The sequence below is a fragment of the Squalius cephalus genome (genome assembly GCF_949319135.1).
Source record: "Squalius cephalus genome assembly, chromosome: 11".
Taxonomy (NCBI): Eukaryota; Metazoa; Chordata; class Actinopteri; order Cypriniformes; family Leuciscidae; genus Squalius; species Squalius cephalus.
In genome coordinates, this window is record NC_137132.1 from 16,506,019 (window position 1) to 16,529,984 (window position 23,966).

At 37.6% G+C, this 23,966-nt stretch overlaps 1 protein-coding gene across 5 annotated transcripts in view; it reads left to right on the forward strand.

Moving 5' to 3' along the window:
- The window catches only part of mark4b (MAP/microtubule affinity-regulating kinase 4b), a 56,651-nt gene that overhangs the window by 22,157 nt on the left and 10,528 nt on the right, over positions 1–23,966 (forward strand). For all 5 annotated transcript variants that reach the window (XM_079885135.1, XM_079885134.1, XM_079885136.1 and 2 more), the window contains 13 exons: positions 5,134–5,331; positions 5,668–5,721; positions 17,620–17,668; positions 18,227–18,292; positions 19,384–19,454; positions 19,651–19,707; positions 19,844–20,080; positions 21,078–21,197; positions 21,319–21,418; positions 22,218–22,327; positions 22,411–22,588; positions 22,806–23,017; positions 23,665–23,768. In XM_079885135.1, the coding sequence (XP_079741261.1) occupies positions 5,134–5,331; positions 5,668–5,721; positions 17,620–17,668; positions 18,227–18,292; positions 19,384–19,454; positions 19,651–19,707; positions 19,844–20,080; positions 21,078–21,197; positions 21,319–21,418; positions 22,218–22,327; positions 22,411–22,588; positions 22,806–23,017; positions 23,665–23,768 (1,556 nt within the window). The remainder of the gene's footprint in view (positions 1–5,133; positions 5,332–5,667; positions 5,722–17,619; positions 17,669–18,226; positions 18,293–19,383; positions 19,455–19,650; positions 19,708–19,843; positions 20,081–21,077; positions 21,198–21,318; positions 21,419–22,217; positions 22,328–22,410; positions 22,589–22,805; positions 23,018–23,664; positions 23,769–23,966) is intronic.

Below are 23,966 nucleotides of genomic sequence, written 5' to 3' on the forward strand. Positions count from 1 at the left end.
ATTAAATTTTATTCCGATTCACAAGCTCTTGATTTGTTTAACTCACAATAACTATGTAAATTATCCGTGTTAACATGAATCTTTCAAAGTGGGACTGTCATTCAGCTAAAATGTTATCAAATTAATTGCATGATATGCTGGATAATTAATAACAGTTATTATGCAGGGCTGGGTACTGATGCAGATTTCCAGAATCAATTTGATTCTGATTCACTAGCTCTTTATTTGATTTTAATTTTGATTCATTTAGGTATATTTCAGTTCTGTCCATTTTGCTTGTGAGGAAATTCTTTCTCTGCCAATGCTGCAAATCATGTAGAGAATTGGGCTACACTGGTTATGTAGCATGTTCGTGTTTGCATGCAGCCTGTTAATTTTGTGGCAGATAAGCAAATCTTTGAGTAGACATTACAAAAAGTGGCTTTAGAAGTCAATATATTGTTTGTTTTATTTCCATGTCAGTGAACCATAAGCCTATAAAGAGTGAACAAACCAACAAAGCCTTTTACACTGAACCTGTTTAAGAAGCCTAAAGCTTTGTTGCAAGCATTTACTCTGGAAGCCACACCAGAAAACTGTTACAAAAGGAAAGCAAAACATCTATCCAAGACAGGAAACCATGCACGTTTGAGTTTTGGCTGGGTTCTTCACACCTGGCTCAAGCGTACACCTGTTTCCCCACAGACTTTTATCTCACATCAACACAATATTGCATAGTGATGTTGTGAACGACTAAAACTCTTTGTTGTGCATTAATTTCAAGGAAACGCTGTGAAAGAAATCAGCACAGAGGAAACTGGTTTGCTGCAATACCAAATGCAAAGCTTCACAGGGCAGGGCAGGACAGGACATAGACCCCTGTAAATGGATTTTGGGAGTAAGTCATGAGATGCAATAGCAGGATGTGTGTCTGGATGGACTGACCCTGACCCATCTCTACCCCCTTCACATGTGCTTCTATCCTACCATGAGCAGGATGCAGGCTAGATAGGCGGTCTATTGTCTCAGTCTGGGGTGGGAATCTAGAATCATGTTATTATATGGAATTATGTCTTGGGCGCTGCATAGTCCTACCAGGTCTAGATCAATACATATTTTTAAATTTGCAGTTATAATTAAAGGGATAGTTCACCCAAAAATGAAAATTCTGTCATTCATTACTCACCCTCATGTCGTTTCAAACCTATAAGACTTTCTTTCATCTTCGGACCACAAATTAAGATAATCTGAGAGCTTTCTGTCCCTCCATAGACCGCTATGCAACTACCACTTTGAAGCTTCAAAAAGGTCATAAAGAGATTGGTTTTACAATCTATAATTAGTCCAAATTTTCTGAAGAGAAACGATCGCTTTAAATGATGAACAGGTTGAATTTAGGCTTTTATTCACATGAAACATTCATCAACGCACACATCAGTTGAAGTAAACGGAAGCTCAAGCATGTCTGCTTGACGTGCGAAAACCAATGAGGTTAATTCTCGTGTTACGCAGCACGTTTGAGCTTCTGCAAGAACCAGTGAGGTTAATTCTTGTGTGTTAAGCAGTACGTTTGAGCTTCTGCAAGAACCAATGAGGTTCATTCTCATGTTACGCAGCACGTTTGAGCTTCTGCAAGAACCAATGAGGTTCATTCTCATGTTACGGAGTACGTTTGAGCTTCTGCAAGAACCAATGAGGTTCATTCTCGTGTTACGCAGCACGTTTGAGCTTCTGCAAGAACCAATGAGGTTCATTCTCATGTTACGGAGTACGTTTGAGCTTCTGCAAGAACCAATGAGGTTCATTCTCATGTTACGCAGCACGTTTGAGCTTCTGCAAGAACCAATGAGGTTCATTCTCATGTTACGCAGCACGTTTGAGCTTCTGCAAGAACCAATGAGGTTCATTCTCGTGTGTTACGCAGCACGTTTGAGCTTCAGCAAGAACCAATGAGGTTCATTCTCGTGTTACGCAGCACGTTTGAGCTTCTGCAAGAACCAATGAGGTTCATTCTCGTGTTACGCAGCACGTTTGAGCTTCTGCAAGAACCAATGAGGTTCATTCTCGTGTTACGCAGCACGTTTGAGCTTCTGCAAGAACCAATGAGGTTCATTCTCGTGTTACGCAGCACGTTTGAGCTTCTGCAAGAACCAATGAGGTTCATTCTCGTGTTACGCAGCACGTTTGAGCTTCTGCAAGAACCAATGAGGTTCATTCTCGTGTTACGCAGCACGTTTGAGCTTCTGCAAGAACCAATGAGGTTCATTCTCGTGTTACGCAGCACGTTTGAGCTTCTGCAAGAACCAATGAGGTTCATTCTCGTGTTACGCAGCACGTTTGAGCTTCTGCAAGAACCAATGAGGTTCATTCTCCTGTTACGCAGCACGTTTGAGCTTCTGCAAGAACCAATGAGGTTCATTCTCGTGTTACGCAGCACGTTTGAGCTTCTGCAAGAACCAATGAGGTTCATTCTCGTGTTACGCAGCACGTTTGAGCTTCAGCAAGAACCAATGAGATTCATTCTCGTGTTACGCAGCACGCTTGAGCTTCAGCAAGAACCAATGAGGTTCATTCTCGTGTTACGCAGCACGTTTGAGCTTCTGCAAGAACCAATGAGGTTCATTCTCGTGTTACGCAGCACGTTTGAGCTTCTGCAAGAACCAATGAGGTTCATTCTCCTGTTACGCAGCACGTTTGAGCTTCTGCAAGAACCAATGAGGTTCATTCTCACGGTACACAGCACGTTTGAGCTTCTGCAAGAACCAATGAGGTTCATTCACGTGTTACGCAGCACGTTTGAGCTTCTGCAAGAACCAATGAGGTTAATTCTTGTGTGTTACGCAGTACGTTTGAGTTTCTGCAAGAACCAATGAGGTTCATTCTCGTGTTACGCAGCACGTTTGAGCTTCTGCAAGAACCAATGAGGTTCATTCTCGTGTTACGCAGTACGTTTGAGCTTCTGCAAGAGGTTTGTTCTCACGCATCAAGCAGGTTCAGTTGAGCTTCTGTTAATGTTCACTGATCAATGTTTATATGTGAAAAAATCCTAAATTCAATCTGTTCATCATATAAAATAATTTGTGTCTCTTCAGAAAATTTGGACTAAACTGCTCGATTCATATGGATTCATTTTATGATCTTTTTATAAACTTTTTGTGTCAAAGTGGTAGTTGCGTAGCTGTCAATGGAGGGTCAGAAATTGTTCAGATTTCATTAAAAATATCTTCATTTGTGTTCCGAAGACGAACGGAAGTCTTACGGGTTTGGAACAACATGAGGGTGAGTAATCAATGAAAGAATTTTAATTTTTGGGTGAACTAACCCTTTAAGCTCCTGCATGTTGTTGAACTACAGACTTCATCTCTAAATGTACATGATACACACGTAATTTAATATTTGAAAGATTAAAGAAGAGTCACCTCTGTGTTTCGTAGCAAAAGCACAATGTAATATTTAGTGTTGCTTGCTGAAATTTTGCGTTCAAAATCCAGTAACTTCAATAGGAATCCATACAATCGGAATTTGAAGATTTCATTTGTGTTCAAGTTGGTCATGAGAATTCACTCCATTGAAATCTGCTTGGTTTGAAAGTGACTTTTGTGTGAGGAGTGCTTTATGCATTGCTACACTATTGACTGTGAATAATAGATTTTTTGGCCACAAAATTTTACTAACATGACCACACCTTAAATTACATTTTGACAAAAATCAGACTGGTGTGACTTTGGGTGCAATAAAGCATTTACTTGACTTTAGTCAGATGTAAATCAAACTTTTAAAGTGCATGTAAACAGTAAGTTGGAGGAAACTGAATATCTAAATGCATCATCATTTATTGTTCTCTATAGCAAGGTGCTTTCTTCCCCCATCTAAACCATCTATTTCAGTGACATATTGCTTTCACTGAGAAACCCTCTTCCTCTACACCCTGCCCCCACCTTCTCATATAAATTGCAAGGGCAATCAGACAGAGAGCAGCAGTGGAACAATCAATGTGTGTGTGGCTTGGACAGGGTGGGGCAGTGGGCGGTGGTGGAGGAGGATGGGTGGGTGACAGGCGATGAGGTCTATGTCAGCATGATATGGTCAAACTGTTGGGAATAGGGGGTGTGGGGATGTAGGGTCACTTAAAGAGCCTTATTGGTGTGAAAAGATGTTTCCATCACTAAAATTTGAGCTCATGAGACTATAGAAAATATATCCCCTCATAAAGATGTACTATATGCAATATATTCTTATACTCTAGAATATAGAATGTACAAGCAATAAATACAGATATTTTTGGTCAGAATTCAAGAATAAGATGCATTCTGTATTTGTTTTTTGATTATTCTGTACCCACATAGAATGATCAGTGTCCGGCTGAGAATGCCACATGCGTCACATCGCATCAAGGTGCGAGTGCAGTTTAGTGTCGCAATGCATTCCTGGATAGATTAGATTTAAGACTTACGATCTTTGAACAGCCAGACATGAAACATGTCAGCAATGTATAGCAAAGCAGAGATTAGCTTTTCTTGGAGAAACCACAAAAACTTATGCCTAAAGTATGTTGAGATTTGAAGCAGTGTTATTTTTAGTGTATACACTAAAATGAGTTTCATTTTTAGTCATTTTGTTTTGTGCTTTATTTTATAATTCTCTTTTGTTTTAATTTATATTTATTTGAGTTTTAAGTTGTAGTACTTTCATTTCAGTTATTTGAAATATTTTTTTTCAGCTAATATTATATTTAATTTAATTTCAGCTTTATTTCAATTAACAAAAACTATAACAACACTGTTAAGTGTACCCATCTAAATCTGGTTAAATTTGATCCAGACATTTACGACATTCTTTCTTCTGTGGAACACACAAAAAATATATTTAGAAAAATGCCTCAATGTTTTTTTGTTTTGTTTTTCATACAAGGAAAGTCAATCAGGTCCAATATTTTAAACCCTATTGATTGGACATTGTTTGGACAAAAAACATAAATGACGTGAGGGTGTGTAAATTATGACAGATTATACATTTTTGGGTGAACTTCTTGAAGCTGAATTTAATTACATTTGGCAAGATTATGAATTCATGTGCTGAATATTCTACACTGAAATAACATTGCCTTTTATTGAGCTTGGTCATCATGAGTAACGTTTTCTCTTTAACCCCCAGCATGCCTCTCTCTCAGCCAGTCGTTCAGAGAAGGGCTCGGGATGGTCGAGTCGCTCACTCGGAGCCCGTTGCCGGAATTCCATCGCCTCCTGCTCGGACGAACTGCCACACATCGGCAACTACCGGCTGCTCAAGACCATCGGCAAGGGCAATTTCGCCAAAGTAAAGTTGGCACGCCATATTTTGACCGGCAAGGAGGTAAGATGTATATTAATGTGGGGAATTAGATGAATAAAGATTCTCAAGGCTCCTCTGATTGACTCTTAGGTAAAACTTCTTGTTCTACTTTGCGACCAGACTGGTCTCTGCTGTACCTTTTGAGCCAAATGCCAAATGAAAAATGTATATAATAACTTTTTTACATTTGCTCATCTGGTTTGTCACACCTTGACCAAAAGCAATTATGTTATCAACCTACTGAGGTGTGCACAGTTAGCATAATTTAACAGGTGATTGCTCCTTTTATATGCAATTTAGTTGTCAAGTCAATGTGTCAGCTGCATTCTGATGATTTTTAACTTTGTGTCTTCTCAGGTTGCAATAAAAATCATTGACAAAACCCAACTCAACCCTACAAGCCTTCAGAAGGTAGGAACTAGGTCATAACCGCTGCACTCTCGTAAGCTTGTGATCCTAATTATGTCTTTGCGCACTAATGTTTATCTGCACTCAGTGCCTGAGGCATAAGGTCATATCGAGGAGCTTGTTTTGGTCAAATTGTCTTTGATTAGACACTGTTTAGCAGTGGTCAGTAAAAATGTAAACTTTGACCCCATGGCTTTGATTTGCCACCATTGTTCTCTGAGGTGGACTGTGGTCTAATGCTGTGGTAATATATCTGGAGCTGTATGAGCACTTTATCTGTTGTGAAATCTGAAAAATACAACAGTGAGCTGTTTTTGTCCTTGGTTTAGTTTGCAGCTAAATGTATTAATTCACTGGAAAGTGGCAGGAAAGATAAGATAAGCAAGTCAAATAAGAGAAAGCTGTTGAATTTGATGGAGCTAAGTGGTTGTTTCTTTAGGCGTGTTATCATTATTTTGCACTTTTTGTTTTTAGCTGATTTGTTTTTGTGAAGATAATACAAGAGATTGTATTATCTTCACAAAAACAAATCAGCTAAAAACAAAAAGTGCAAAATAATGATAACATGCCTAAAGAAACAACCACTTAGCTCCATTTAAATATTACATCAGTTTGTGTATTTGAAGTTTATTTACTTAATAAAAAAAAAAAAAATGTTTCTAACCTTATCTTTAGTATTTGTTTTATGTTTAATGTTGTCTGAGGTAACATCACATGAACTGAATCATGATTAGGATTTATCCATCTTAGTGCAAAATATTCCTTGCTGTTATGCATATGGCTTGATGACTAGGGAATGTTGTGTTAGTGTGAGAGAGTCTGTGTGATAATCACACCTTTAAATATGAGAAGTATGGTGTGCTGCTTCATTTTGAAGTTTTGTTATTTCTTACACAGCATTTCAGTCCTGTAGATTATTATTGGCGCTAAGCTCTGAAAGTTCTTCCAGAATATCCAAGTGTAATGCGTTACTAATGACTGTCAAGAAGATTAATAAGTATGTAACAGCAAGTTTTAGTTAGAGGATATGATGGCACACTTAAAATAAGAGTTATATTTGTTTGGTAATAGTTTATCTGTGATGTCTTGGTGAGTGATGTCATGTGGTCAACTCAAAACCAAAAGCAAATGATGGGTCAGAGCAGAGGCGTTGTGTACTGTAGTGTATTGTGCTAGGTGGGGCTAAAGGTGTTAATGGTCTCTGCAGGGATGGATTGGACACTGCAGCAGAAATGCAGGTCACTCCCATCAGCATTATACTAGGTGACACTTCTGAGTAGAATATTTATGTACATGTTCCTCCTTTCTTTCTTTCTTTCTTTCTTTCTTTCTTTCTTTCTTTCTTTCTTTCTTTCTTTCTTTCTTTCTTTCTTTCTTTCTTTCTTTCTTTGTTCTCTCACTCACTCACATGGTATCATTCCTAACCTTCATTCAACTGTCAACTTCATTCTGCATCTGGCCTACAAATTCCCATGATTGACAATGACAGATGTGAATGAATTTCTCTCAAATTTTATATATATATATATATATATATATATATATACACACACACATATACACACACACACACATTCTGCACATTCTGTGTGTATATATATATATATATATATATATATATATGTTATAACTGTTTTCTATTTTAATGTATTTAATAAAAAAATATATAGCTGTGGTGTCAAAGCTGAATTTACAGCATCATCACTCCAGTCTTCAGTGTCGCGACTTGTGATCAGGATTCTTCAGAAATCATTCTAATATGCTGATTTGCTGTAGAAACTGATACATTTTTCAGCATTCTTTGATGAATGGAAAGTTCAAAAGAACAGTGTTTATTTAAAATAGAAACCTTTTATAACATTATCATTGGATTTTCTGTACAAGTTCTGTACATTGTATTTTCTTGCTGAAGTATTAAAAAACATTATTTTCTTTTAAAACCACTGACCACACACTTGAATGGTAGTACACACACACACACACACACACATATATTTATGTATATATACACACATATATGTATATGTAAAAATTAAGCCTTCACCATCATAAACTATGAGACATGGTGATGATAGACAAACTTCTAGATGTAATCAAATACTGAAGATCGCAGAACAAATCTAAAAATTGTTTGTCCCTCTTGATGTTTATGCTGGTTACGGCCCTGCTCCTGTGTCATGTTTAGTGCAGATCAAGAGGTTTTGTTAGTCTGATGTGGCCACAGCACTGGAGATATGCCAGCAGGCTCTTTCTTCTCTTCTTCTCCAATCTCCTCTCTGTTTAATTCTGTTCAGAGATGGAGGGGGGCAGAGCACAATCAGCTGACCATGAACTTTCCCAGCAGCTGGATTTCAGAAGGGCCGGAAAAGACTTGGCATTTGCCTTTCAACGTGTGTGTGTGTGTGTGTGTGTGTGTGTGTGTATGTGAGAGAGGGTTGGGGGCTTGATGTAAAGGTTTGGATCCCCATCATAAAAGCACAGTGTTACTTTAATAAAAAAAAACTTCAGGGCGGCTGACAGAGTTGGACCGTGGGTGAAGAAGGGTAGAGGGGGTTGGGTGTCCCTTATTCAAGTCTCTTGCAGCCAGGAGCGCTGTTCCAGACATACGAACAATGGGGGCAACTGAACCCGGAGGGGGTGGGGGACTCCAGAGGGGCCGTAGCACAGGAGCAGAGATCCTGAGAAAGCAAGCTTGCATACAAGAGAAGTGAGGAGTGTCTATAACATGATATCAGAAAGGGAAAAGGCCCTGGTTTAACATGGTTTGTTTGGCACCTTTGACTGTGTTGTTATAGTGTCATTGTTATATCATTTTAACGCATTGTGCAGTCTTGAAATGGTGGACCTGTACTGATGTATGACTATTATTGTTTCTAAGAGAATGAATCATGAATTATTAATTATGTAGATCACATAAGTGTCACTTCAGATATATATATATATATATATATATATATATATATATATATATATATATATATATATATATCTGAAGTGACACTTATGTATATATATATATAAATGTGTCTATATTTTTGTAAAGATATCTTAATTTGTGCTCCACTGAAAAAAGCAAGTCAGGTTTGGAAAGGCACGAGGAATTTTCATTTTGGTGTGAAATATCTCTTTAAGGAAAGTCATTTACATCTTTCTGGATGATTGTGACTCCTCAGTCCCACAAAAACTAGAATTATTAGTAACTTGAATGTCCTAAAAAAATTTCAGTTTAGTGCATATTATCTATGTATGCAGTCATTATAATTGTTAAATCACCGATGAGAGCAGTTGCTGGAAAAGCAAAACAGGCAGAGCCAGATATATACGGTACTCCAAAAAGAGAAGATGAAGTAAACTTGACATTTATGAGTCACACTGGGGATGCATCACCGCCTAACACTTCAAGATTATTTCTGATCAACTCCAAATACTCATGGATTACTTATGTAAGCTCCATCAATTATGAGATTATCACTATTTCTGGCACTGTAGGGCACTGTGTGTTGTATGTATCTAGGACAGTGGTTCTCAACCCTGGGTGTGGAGAACTGCCAGCACTGCACAGTTAGATGTCTCACTAATCAAACACACCTGATTCAACTCATCAGCTCATTAGTAAAGACTCCAAGACCTCAGATCGGTGTATTAAATAAGAGAGACATCGGCTGCGTCCGAAAATTTAGGCAGCTGACTTGTTGCCTCGCTGCCTTATCAGGCAATGACTTTGTAGGCAGCGTTTCCACATGAAGGTATCTCACGAAACTGATTTCAGACAGACTTCTGTGGTAGCATAATGATCTACAGCAAAATAGAGCAAGCTTTGGTGATAACTAAACAAATATTTTATTACTTACTATAATAGTAATTTCTCGCTAGAAGTGACATCGGAAGTGGAAAATGTTGGTCAAAAACTTACATTTACACACAAACCGAACACAAACTGCATCTTTCAGACATCTTTTTTTTTTTTATCTCACCTGTCACAGAATGGGAAGCACAGGATTGTGGGAAATAAAAGGCAGTGAAGGATACATCTATGCTGCCTTCAAAAATCGATTAGATGAAGGTATAACACACCAAGCCGGTCGGCCATCTGGCAGTGTTAGACCATTTTTGAGCGTGTGTCAGCTTCGTTTTTTTTTGGTGTGTTCCGCACAGTTGGCTCTAGTCAGATGCCGTCTGAGTTTTAAGGGCCAATTCAGCCTGTTGAATCCACATTGGGCCGTCGGTGAGAGAGAACTCTGATTGGCTGTTCAGCTTAGCGAATGAGAGAGTGCACGAGAACAAAAGCGAAAGTGATGAAAGCAAGCCGGTACAGATAGTAGGCTGTTACATTTTTACGTAATCTTACCTGAGCATTCGAATGCACGAATATTTTCATAAAAACATGAGCCAACTGGAATGAAGAAAGTGCTCAGCATGATTGATATTCAAAATGGTAAGCAAGCGCTGCTTTGTTTACAGTTTGTATATCTGCAGTCCTAGTTTTGTTTCCCTTTTTGAATGAAGAAAATAGACTATTGAAACCTGTTGATATAGACTTTTACTTACAAGCAGGCGCAGAACGCACATAATAGTTGACCGTCGCCTTTAGTCCTTTCAGAGTGTTTAAGCGCAGCCTTTTGGCCTAGACGCAGCGGAGGAGAGGCGACAACACAGTCAGCTTTCATCGCCGCTAGCTCTTTGACGTCGGCTTGGTGTGTCCCAGGCTTTAGGAGACAGTAAGTGAAGATAACATTGGATTCGGACGTAGCCATCAATGTGCAGTGTTGTACAAGTGTATGTGCAACATGCAAGTGTGGGGTCAGGGTTTTGTTTTTTTAAAGAAATTAGTCAATTTATTTAGCAAGGATGCATTAAAGGTCAAAAGTGACAGTAAAGACATTTATAATGTTACAAAGGATTTCTATTTTTTAAGTAAATGCGGTTCTTTTAAACTTTCTATGCATCAAAGAATCCAGAAAAATGTATCACAGTTTTGACAAAAATATTAAGCATATGTTAAGCATATGCAAGCATATAATATGTTCTCAGCATTGATAATAATAAGAAATGTTTATTGGGCACCAAATCAGCATATTAGAATGATTTCTGAAGGATCATCTGACACTGAAGACTGGAGTAATGATGCTGAAAATGCAGCTTTACATCCCAGGAATACGTAAATTACACCTTAAAATAGATTAAAATAGAATTAAAATAATAAAATACAAAACAGATATTTTAAATTGTAACAATATACAATATTACTATTTTTACTATATTTTAATCAAATAAATGCATCCTTGGTGATCATGAGACTTCTTTAAACCTAATTGTGCAACTTAATGATTTTAAACCATTTTTTATTTATAATATAAAATACATTTTATGATATGTTTTTACTTCTCCTAAAGAATTCAGAACAAGATGATACATAAATAAAACACAAATGAAATCTCCAATAAATCTCCAGGTCTTTGAAAGAGCACTGAGCAATAAAATATTCCTTTGGGACGTGCCCCCTCACTTCGAGCAGTCATGGGGCTTCTGGGTAAGCCAAAGTTTTTTTCCCTCTGGCACTTCCTGTCCTGATGTTGATGATGACCTGAGCTGTTGGTGTTCCCGGATGAGACCATCTGCGTTGCTCTCTGTGGTGATCCAGCTCTCTTTCTCTCTCTGTCACTCACCGGGATCCAGATCAATGCTAGGGAAATGGCGTGGGCATAAGCGCTAATGCCTGGGAGCTATAGAAGTACTTTGAAATCCTGAAGTGTTTTCTTTGGTAAAATCACTTGTATATGTGAATGATTCACTTTAACTTGTCAACTAACATGTTGTTTATTTGCAGTTTTTCTAAATACTCTCACTGTTTTGTTTTCACATCTGAATGGTACATTCTTCCTGGACTCGGCTGGCTGTATGTGTGTTTGTGGGATTGACTGAACGTTAGATTTCTTTAGGTGAGAATGTGATGGTGTACGGAGAAAGACGGGCGGCTGCGATCATATGAGGATGCCATCAGCCTACAGACAATCACACTGAAAAAAACTTCCCTTTGGGAACAGAATGAGCCAAAGATGTAGAAGCAGGGATTACCAATATGACGTATAGCCACTGCTGGGAAGTTACTGTAGCAGTCGTCGTTCAGACTGACATGATTCCTCTCTAAGTCTTGCAGATTTTTAGTAGAATATGCAGCGATGCAGAACCGTTCTTTCCCTCTCGACTGAGAGGCTCTTACAATGTCTTATGATAGACTTGGATATAATGTGGCACCCATGTAAGCTCCTTGTCGACGCCTCCCACAACGTGATCCAGTTTAAAGATTCTGAACTGTCTCTGGATGGAAGATTCAATCAGCCAGGGATAGTCCACCCAAAAATGACCATTCTGTCATTATTTAATCACCCTCAGGTCATTCCAAACCTGTGTTATTTTACTATTATTGATTTACTATTATAGTTTTAGTTCATTAGTTTTAGAAATTTTGTTGTGATTTTGTCATTTTTATTCGTTTTTTTGTAAATATGTCTGTAGTTTTTATTAATTTGTGTATATTTGATTTAGTTTATTTACTTTTAGTTATTTTAGTACCTTAAGTTAAACTAAACGAAAATGAGAAATGTTGCTTTGGCAACTAGCTGAAATAAAATAAGTTGAAGTTTTTTATATTATATAATAACACTGTTCCAAACCTGGGCCCCGATGTTCTAAGTATCTTATGTTCCACGTAAGAAATAAAGTCATACAGATTTGAACGACATGAGATTGAGAAAATGATGATGACAATTACATTTTTTGGGTAAATTATCCCTTTAATTGTAGAGTTGTGCAACAGTGATCGGGGGCAAAAGATAATTCACATGCCAATAATCATTGTTATAGCTATTATTTGATGTCAGAAGTGTTGCGTGGGCGTTTTTGTTCTCTTGCTCAGACATGCAAAAATGTCAAGCCTCCGATTTGCATATTTCACCCCCTCTCCGTGTCGCAGTTGGAGATGGTGTGGAAAGAGAACGGCCTGGACAGAACCAGACGCACATTAAAAATGATTCCCAGTGGGATGTGGACGGCTGTTATGTGCTTATATCTGACCGATGAGCTTGATAAGGGCAAACTTAGGTTATCAGACACTTTCAGTGATATGATGAATGAAGAAATATGCCTAATGCTGAAGGTTTGCCTCAGTATAAAGTGTCACACCTTGTCTTAACACCAGATGTGATGCGATCTCTTCCATGTAAATTTGTGTTTTTGTACATGACAAGCAACCAGAGCCTGGAGATGATCTCAGTTGCCTGGTTTCTACTTCTGAAGTGTTGCTCAATGAAATCTTAAAGTCCAAAATCCTTCTCCACATCAGATCTGTCTCCATATTGCTACCAAGGGATAAAATCTCGTCCTGCTCTATTTAGAACAAAATATCGCCTTCATTGTGACGTTTTTTTCCAAGTAAAATGGCTGTTACAAAAGACTCTAAACCTTCTGATTGACTGTGTATCCATATTTAAAAAAAATTATTTAATTGCTATTTTTTTTATCATTATATTTGTATATCTCACAATGTGACTTTGTATCTCACAATCAATGTTGTTATTGTAGCCATTGTCTCAAGATGCACACCAGTAATGTTTCTTTCTAAGGCACATTTATAAAAGGTCCTAATTGAACGAAGGCCTAATCCTGGCTTAATCTAAACCCTGTCTGTGAAACTAGGCCTAAATGTTTTGGCTTAATCTCTTAAATTTTTCTCAGTGTTTTCAGCATGAGTACTCACTCCCTCCCATGAATATTTTGATTATTTTTGCCTGTGCATTTCTTTATAAGCATGATAACTGAATGTACAGTTATGGTGTTCGCTCTTTGCATCTTTAAATGCTGCTCAATCAGGCTCCCAGCACAAGGCCTTGATTAACTGGTGGGAAGCCTGCAGTGGGATCAAGGTGAGGTGGTCCTGCGCAAACAACGATCTGGGCTCGACAAATGTTTGCGTCCATCACCACCAACATGACCTCGTTCACCCACAATGCCATCCAGAGGGAAACCGAGAAAGGCAAATTCATCTCTCTAAAAGAAGAAAAAAGGAAAGAGATCAAATCAGGGTTTGATTACCGCAGTCTGCAAGTCAGCAACTTGAAAAATGGACATTAGAAACAGGAGAGAAGGGTAGAAATAGTGCAGTAATGTGCGGGCAGAGGCTGGTTTTCCATCAGGTGCTGAGGGAGTGTTGCCTGACATAGGGGGTGAGATAAGTCCCTGCTTAAATACCAGGTCACCATAGCAACGGTGACGTGAGGCCAAAGCCTAGGAAATGAACCAGGAAGTCCTGTCTTTGAGGAAAAGCAGGAGAGATGCATGAGGAAAGAGAGTGAGGGAGGGGCTGGATTATCTGATGGTTATCTTTAGGGCTCAGGTGAACAGCTGATGTGCAATTCAATTAGAGCCGCTCTCAAGGGGACGTTCCTGTATGTGTGAGCCGGGTGACGTTTGATGTCTCAGGATACCCCTGATGTCTCAGGATACCCCGGATGTCATATGATCATTCAGCTTGTATGACTGCTTATAAAAGCAAAAGAAATACACTTTCACATTCCAAATTGAAAATACAAGGTCACTTGTGCACGCTACAAAAAAGCACATTCTTAATGTGCATCTTTGTCTTTTTAACAGAAATAAATAAAATAAAAAAGTGTTAAACATCTGTAGAACAATATAAATGTACAACATGTGGTTTGGGGTCTTGGGGGGGGATTTTTTTTTTTTTAAACGAAATTAATACTATTATTCAGTAAGGATGTATTAAATTGACCAAAAATCACATTAAAGACTTTTACATTGTTTCAATATTTGTATTTTAAATAAATGCTGCTCTTTTTAACTTTTTATTCATCAAAGAATCCTGAAAAAAATGTCATGGATTCCACAAATAGTATCTGTTTATAATAATAATGTTTCTTGAGCGGCAAATCAGCATATAGTGATAATTAAAATTGTCCCTTTTTTATTAACTCAATGTACTGTTTCTGGTCTCACTGTGATCAATTCACCAATGCATGCAATTGAAAACAGCTATTTGACCTTGATGTTGATATTTGTACTATAAAACGAAACAAATATCTGAATTTTTTCAGTGCTGATCAGCTGGTTCATGGGATGTATTGAACTTCTAATGCACTTGCGAAAACAGAGGCACGCTGGAGTTGATTCGAGATGAATAACCTGTGCATACTAGTGATGTAACAGCTCTGTTTTGTTTCAGGATTCGATTTCCTTTCTGTGAACAGTGATTGTGCTGCTGGCTCAGAGTCTTTCGCATTAGCGGGGTCATTATGTAACCTGTCTGCCTCGATCAGTTCAATTCGCATTGGAGAGCATCTGTGTTTGTGTGTTCCAGCCGTACATGCGTAAAACAAACAGATTAGTGACCTCAAACAGATGCCTACTGTTGGTGTGTCCCACCAGAACTGTGTTAGCTATAGTACCTCAAGTGAAGTGCATGACTTCTTAAAATATAAAGATCGAATTGATCATAATCTGTCCAATTCATGTTGTCAACCCTTAAAAGTATATTTTTAGCACTGCTGCATCTAAAAACTAGTCCTTCTTGCTTTTGACACCATGTTTAGATCTTTTATCTCTTTGACTTTGCTGAACAGGTCTCATGTTTCTCAAAATACATGGCAATTCGATCATAATGTTATCTGGAGTGTGTCTGATGTATAAAGGGCAAACCTGCTCCTGTACCGGTTTTGTTAGAACAAATTATGCCCAAAGGTAAGCGTATGTGCACCGAGAAGCAAAACAAAACTCCTCGGGGGGGCCGTCAGCATGCAGACAGTATAAATCTAGAGAGAACTTCACTGGAATTCCTTCCTGCTCTTTAAAGCAGCCAAATATAAAGCCGTATGAGGTCGTTTGTCTTGAAAAGGCCTTTAAGGAGAGACAGAAATACGAACGTTTTGGAATATAAGCCAGCAAAAAAAAAAAAAAAAAAAGCCTTCATCAATCTCAAGCTCTGCTAGCAATCAAGAAATGTAGGTAATCATTAGCTCTTTTCCAAAAACCACTGAGCTGCCTCGTTGCCTACTTGGGCAGCTGCCTTAACTGATTTGGAGTGGTCTAGAGGTGAGGTGTCATTTAGGTGATGTACCAAAATAACTAAAACTGAAATAAAAATGAATAAAAACTAAACAGACATATATAGATAGATAGAGAGAGAGAGAGAGAGAGAGAGAGAGAGAATCTCAATGGTACTAAAGTAACACTTTACAATATATATAAAATGAATCATAAAAATACAAAGCACACAAATATTGGACAAAATAAAGTTTTAATTAGGCTGAATATTGTATTTGTATATATAAAATCAACATTTCTCTTTTGCATTCGTTTTTTTTTTTTTCACAGAGCTCATCACAGTGCATTCTGGAATTGTCTTCTCCACAGGATACATAGAGTTTGAATTAAAATGTGTCCAAAACTAAGTATATGAGCATAATTAAGTTGCCTTTGTGTTGAGGGGGCATGTGATGCCTTAAATGCTGTCTCTGTAGGGGATTTGGAACAGAGCCATTGTGTTCATAATCATTGTGTTTATACTGCATTGAAAAGTAAACTTGGCCCTGATTCTGTATCAGTTTGTTCGGCTTTGTGTTGTGATGCTTTTTGTCAACCTATGATTTTGGCCCAGGGCTGGGAAAGTGAGGCTGCACAGGCTCCTGAATTGAAAGCGGACGGTAAATGGAAACTAACCGATGGGACACACAGAGGGCAGTGAGTGAGGACAAATGAAAACATGGCCTCCCTTTCTCTCTCTATTTCATTTGGACTTTCTCCCAGGGTGACTGAGTGTGTTTGGGAAGAATTAGCTCTAACGGTGTCGTGTCGTGTCTGTCAGCCATCGACACATTCCACGTATTATCTTCTCTTTCCTTTACCTTCCCTTTCTGTACACTCGTAGTCTTCGTGACTCTTTGTCTTTCAGTCACGCTTTTTCTTGATCCGTCACTTCTCTCTTCGACTCTGTCTCTCCACCCCTCTCCTTTTGTCATACAAGGTTCTTGCAGCAATCGAGTTCTGCTTTCAAACGACAGACGGACGGTTCTCACACACCTTGTTTGTCGTTTCATCATGGCCATTAGGTTGGACTTCTTAAACTTAAAGGGATAGTTCACACAAGAATGCAAATACTGACATTATTAATTTACCCTCGTACAATTTTAAAACAAGTAAATGTTACAATTTTGGAAGCACTCTGTGCATAACAGCGATTCAACCTTGTACCTCAAGACCATGATTCTCAGCGGCATAGCTCTGATGTCTTAGAAAACAGAAAGAAAGATTGGTCATAAGATGGGTCTTTTTTTATCTTGATCCCTCTTCTGTTCAATTTAAACGCTGTTAGAAAGGACAGGCTGGTCTGCGCTGGCAGCACCACGGGTTGCATCACAGAGAGTGTGGGCCGTGTTTTGTATTTATCATGGACTTTGGTGTAAATGGTATTTATGGGTTTACACAACTGATGAATACCCATCCGTCGGTCTTTGCAGAGTTATTGTGGCTTCTGATGTTTTATTAATATTATCAATCAAATCATGTCTGACAGAGATGACTTTATCAATCTCTAAACATGACTGAAAAAGGTCTGAGACCACTAGTAAAAATGTTTTCATTTTGTATTTGTTTCTAGGTTAATACAAATTGTATGATCAGCATAACAATTTGGGTGAAATGTAATGTAAAGTACACATTATATGTAATTATCTTATTTATATTCATTTTCAGATTATATTAAGATTTAATTATAGATCATTTCAGATAATTCTATGAATTATAATTATCTTTGAATGATATGTTATGAATTATATTTCTATGTTGCTGTATAAACAAAAGTTTATAGCTGATTATTTTATCTCTCCTCAGCTCTTTCGAGAGGTACGGATCATGAAGGGCCTCAACCACCCAAACATAGGTGAGTATTTTAGATGCTTTTGAGTAAAAAATGTCAGTCTTCTTCATTTTATCCTTCACACAGGAAAATATTGACATCTGAGGCCTCTCAAAACACACTGACCCTCCTCTGAAGTTTTTAGTTTATACTATCTGTAGCATTGTTACTATTATACTTTAATATTTTTGAATTGGCTTTTATTTTCATATTTTTGTTTTTATTTTAATTTTAGTTGAAGTTTTAGTAGTTTTGTCATGCGGTTAGTTTTTTATATATTTCTATTTAGCTTTCATTCATTTTATTTCAGTTTTAGTCATTTTAGTACTTCAACTTATTTCAGTTAGTTTTTATATGTTAATGTCAAATATTTGTTAGCACAAATGAGATTTGACAGCTATGTCGAACAGAACATTTTCAGTGAATAATGATTTCAATTATTTACTGAATTTACATTTTTAGGTTTTCCTTGAACCAATCATACAACAACCTGTGCTTTTTCTCTGTTGCTCAATGCACTTATTACCATGTTTTTTAGTCTCTACCCAGTGATATGATCAGATTTTTTTCTCTCATCTACAGTTCAGCTCTTTGAAGTGATTGAGACAGAAAAGACGCTCTACCTTGTGATGGAATACGCCAGTGGAGGTATGATTCCTCCCTGATTCAACATAATGTTGGAAAACATTGCTTAAAAGAAGCAAATTACATAATTGTTAATCCTGAAAAAAAGTCAAACTTTTACCATCAAGTGTTGATGAGTTTTTACATGAATAATCACACGTCTCCAGTTTTAATTCATACTCACATGTAAACATGCATGTGTACGACTGTCGCATCAATCAGCTGCTAGGAAAGATGGTCATAGTCAAATCAGGATTATTTTAACTTTAGCCCACCCTATTCGTGGCGCTTGAATCGGCTGCTCTCACGTTTCCACTCCTAATCTATCTGATGAGGCTGATGCATGTGTGAGCGCGTGGAAAATCATGTACAACGGTACAGCTTATACTACACTTTGGCGATCTGCCTTTTCTATTTCCTCCCCGTTTCACATCTCACTGGAAGCTTAATCATTATCAATCACTTCCTCTAATGAATCTGATCCTGTCGTCAGTGAATACATAGCGGAATGAAAAATTGTGTTCGTTCACTGAGTATTAAGTAACTTACTTTGTTAATCTGGAAATTCCCAATTGATTGTTCATAACTTATCTAAATGAGTTATATTAGTGACCTCCATTACCCGTCCAATGTGTGTTTACCTTTACCTTTACCCATACTTCTATGTAGTTTTATGTAGGAATGTGCAGTATATCTGTACCAAATAATAGATTATCCTCCAATATTAAAGATATGTAATACTATTATTAAATACATTTATTAATTGAATAACTGTTAAATTCAATCTTTAGCAAATCTCAGAATAAATATCCATTTTTCATAATGTACACCTTCATACTAAACTCTGCAGGGCATTGGCTCTCCAGGGCAAGATTTGAGGAACCCTGCTGTACACTATAATGTTGATTTTAGATTCATTTTAATTGAATTTTTGACTATATAGTGTAGAATTTTATTATTGGCTGTTTACCAGTTATCAGGAAAAATAAATGAAAATGAATAATCATCGGCTGTCGTTTTAAGATTTTATTTCAATAATTTCCCTGAGGAAGAATAATTTTGGCCGATATTTTTTATCATGTTTTAGTTTTACTCAAATTTTTCTTCTGTGCTAGGTGAAGTATTTGACTACCTCGTATCCCATGGGAGAATGAAGGAAAAGGAGGCACGTGCTAAATTCCGGCAGGTGAGAAATATCATAATTAAATTCTATAAATCTATATCTTGAAACTTGTTCACCTTTGATAAAATACAAATCTTAGAGGAGCAAAACCAAGCTGTATTTTCTGTTTCTAATGTGTAAACGTTTATGCTCATTAAAATTTAGCAGTTTTGTTTAACTTCCTGTTACAGAGATGTTAATGTCAGTGTTTGCCTTTCAGATTGTGTCTGCGGTTCATTACTGTCATCAGAAGAATATTGTTCACAGGGACTTGAAGGTTATATTTCTTTCTCATGACTTATACATCCTTTTATTACCTCTGGAGCTCTCATAAAAGAGTAAAGGCCTTACAGATACACACTTTGCTCCCTGCTCATGGTCATTTACACCATCCTATCTTATACCTCACTCAGGCGGAAAACCTCCTGCTTGATGCAGACTCCAACATCAAGATTGCTGACTTTGGCTTCAGTAATGAATTTACGCTGGGCAGTAAACTGGACACTTTCTGCGGCAGCCCCCCCTACGCCGCCCCAGAGCTCTTTCAGGGGAAGAAGTATGACGGGCCAGAGGTGGACATTTGGAGTCTGGGGGTTATTCTCTATACGCTGGTCAGCGGATCACTGCCCTTTGATGGACAGAACCTCAAGGTAAATTACAAAGTATGAAACGAAAGAAAGTAAGGCAAGAAATGTCAAAAATACTATGCAACAACCATGTTTATCTGGATTTTCGTTTTAATATTTCGAACGGTGATAGGTAGGAAGGAATGCCCCATTATTAAAATTGACGCTGATATAGAGAAGCCAATAATTATTTTTATATTATGGCTGATAATCAATAAATGCCGCTATTATAAATGCAGTATTCTGTGTAAATAAAATAAAAAATAAAGCACTAAAAGTTAAAATCATTATAAATGCTACAAGTGAATTTAAGTATCACAACACAATATTAATGTACAGCATAAAAATGGTTAATTTGAGATTTGCTTAAGATAACATTTAAGAGATTAACTTTAAGTGAGCATTAGATGACGACAAAAACAATTCACATCTAAAAATAGGGTAAATGCAATTCAGTTTCCATGATCGGACAAAATATATACAATATCAACCATTATGATAAATAAAAATCTGTAATGTCCTGTTATTATGCATTATTTATTGATTTTCATTGTTTGTAAACACTATGATAGTTTTGGTCAATAAAATAATTTATTTGCGTGTTGAATATCACTAAGGGCTGCACATATTGTCTATATTTAGGTAGAAAACGTGATTGGTAGATACTATGATAATTATTCAGGATAAAATAAATTGACTACATAAAATATGTGCCACAGTGTGTTTCAACTTCAATTTTAAAGACATTTTTGTTTACTTTTGTAACAAACTTTTTAATAATATGTCTAGTCACCGCTAATATTCAATGTAAAATCTGTTTTGTGTCATTTCCAAACAGTTTTATGGGAGACATTTTCTAAGGCGTCTCACGTGCAGCAAGTGCTCTTATGAAATGCTTTGCTCTGAAGTAATGTAGGTCAAGTGAGCTGTGATTGTTTCTCTGTGCCGTGGGGGCGATTCGGTGGCTGACTGGTTCAGAATAAGATTAGGTGTTGAATAGAAGTCTGTGTTGTTCCCTCAGGAGCTGCGTGAGCGTGTGTTGAGGGGGAAATACCGGGTGCCATTCTACATGTCTACCGACTGTGAGGGCATCCTGCGCCGGTTTCTCGTGCTAAACCCCACCAAGCGCTGCACCCTGGAGGTGAGGAGGAGCAACTGCGACCCGCAGTCGACCAACACAGCTGATAACACGTCTTATTGAGTTTACATAGATCTTGTGTTCTTTGGCTCACTCTATCTGATTTTCTGTTCTTCCCTTTCAGCAAATCATGAAGGATAAGTGGATGAATGTCGGGTATGAAAGCGATGAGCTGAAGCCTCATATAGAGCCGGTGGAGGATTATAATGACACCAGCCGTATAGGTAAGAAATGACTATTAACACTTTTGGGAAACTGTATTTTCATCTTGTTTTCCAGTATATAAACATCCTTTAAAACAAGCTTTTGCACAATTTTGCTTGTAAATTCATCTGGTTTCCAAACAGTATACATTGATTTAAGTAATAAATCAAGACATATTTTATTATTTTACCCCATTGCCAAATCGTTTTTTCTTCTATAAATGATATATGATTAAATTTTTAAACTGTAGTATATTAAATTGTTTCTTTTTCTTACATCATTTGCGAATTGATTTAGAGTTGGTATGATGTTCTAATGTTTTTGAAAGAAGTCTCTTGTGCTTATTACCAAGGCTTTATTTAATAAAAAATTATTTAATATTTTTTTCTATTTGAATATATTTTTTAAAAAGTTATTTATTCCTGTGATGGCAAATCTTAATTTTAGCAGCCATTACTCCAGTGTTCAGTGTCACATGATCCTTCAGAAATCTTTCTAAGAAATATTTTATTACAATGTAAAAAAAAATGATGTATCCTTGTAGTGTATATTCTGTGAAAAATATTAATTTTCAAAGGAAAATGTATCTTGTTTTTAAGATGATTATTATTTTTTTAAATGAAACAACACAGATTACTGATTAAAAAGTAAAAACGTAAAAGTAAACGTTTTTTTCCATTGTAGTAACCAGAACATAATTTTAAATCTTGCTAGCAAGACACTTGAACCCAGATTGCTCAAAGTATGGCTAAAATCGTCTGCTAAATGGCTACTTGCTTATTAACTTAAATGATTTTTTTTCTATCTGTGCTCATACAGATGTGATGGTAGGGATGGGTTACTCCCGTGATGAAATCAAAGATGCCCTGACCACACAGAAGTACAATGAGATATTTGCCACCTATCTGCTGCTAAGTCGCAAGAATGAGGTGAGATAGGGATTGCCACTGACCCGAGAGCAGCCAGTGCGTTATCCTATAAGTGTGTAATATCTCATATGTTTCCCATATAGGATGGTATGGAGTCCCGGTCAAGCAGCAATTTGTCTCTAGCACGGGTGAGGCCCAGTCCCATCACGAATGGCACCAGCAAACACTCCTCCACCTCCAGCTCCACCTCTGCCTCCAGTCACACTAAACCCCAGCGCAGTGCCTCCACTTACCACCGCCAGAGGAGGCACAGCGACTTCTGTGAGTCCCTACATTTCTCACGGATAATTTCATATTTATAAATGGCCTAGATCAGAGGTTTTCACAGGTGATCCATGATAGTATTGCTGGGGGGTCTGCCAATTATAGTTTTTGATATTATATAGCTTTGTAATAATAATATAATATATTAACTATGTAACAATAATATAATTTCTATTATGAACTATGTTTATAATTGTGTTTATATGTTTGTCAGGTGGGCCATCAGTGCCAGTAACCCACCCCAAGCGCAGCCCCACCAGTACAGGAGAGGGGGATCTAAAAGAGGAACGTTTGCCCTCACGGAAGGCCAGCTGCAGTGTGGTGGGCAGTCGTAGCATCCCCCCGTCGAGCCCCATGGTCAGCACAGCCAACAACCCCAACAAGGCCGAGATCCCTGACCGCCGCAAGGACATCAACGTAACAACGGTAATTAAGCACAGGAAATCACGCACATACGGTTACAGGAAATATTCATTGAAATATACTTTTTTTTCATTGATTGTCTTAGGGCTTGTGCACTAGATTCCAGGTCTTTTGAAGCTATTTGATAGATTTATGTGAGGAACGGACTGAAATTTAAGCCATTAACCTTGCTTGCAGCCATGGTCACCATTCACTTTCATTCTATGGAAAAGGGAAGCTGGACATTCTGCTATAAATAACTCCTTTTGTGTTCCAAGGAAGAAAGAAAATCCTGCCTTTTTGAAAGACATAAGTAAATAATGACATTTGCATTTTTGGATGCTCATTTCCTTTAATAGAGAAGAAAATATAAATCATCCTGATGACAATTCAAGTGCCGCCCTTTAAAATGTTGCATAACTTTTTTTCCCCCTGGGATGTAATGGCGCATGTTCAGATTCGTTATCGGCATTCTCAGGTCAGAAATTGATGTTCCCATAGTATGCAAAACAACTTGTTCCTAAAATGTTCCGTTGGACAAATTGCATGAATTTCTGAGGACAACTGTGTCAGAAGTGCTGGTTATATTTAGATTGCCTTAGTGACATAAACTATGTCTGTGTTAATTTACATCTTTTTTGGTTTTCAATGCTTTCTCTTTCATGTTTTAGAACAACATCCCTGCCAGTGCCATGACCCGTAGGAACACTTACGTATGTACGGACCGTACCAGCACTGACAGACACACCTTACTACAGAATGGGAAAGAGAACAGGTAAACCTGTCTCTGTATTTTATGTGTATTGAAGTTTTATAATTGATGTCCATGTTGAAGCTGAAACTATTTTTTCCTGTGGGCTTGTTTATTGAGATGGATTTGGTCTGTTATGCTTCAGCAGTGGCAGATGGTGGCTGCTTAGCTGTCCTTCTATCACTCTCCTCTCTCCCCCCCCCCCACCCCCCCTTTGGGGGA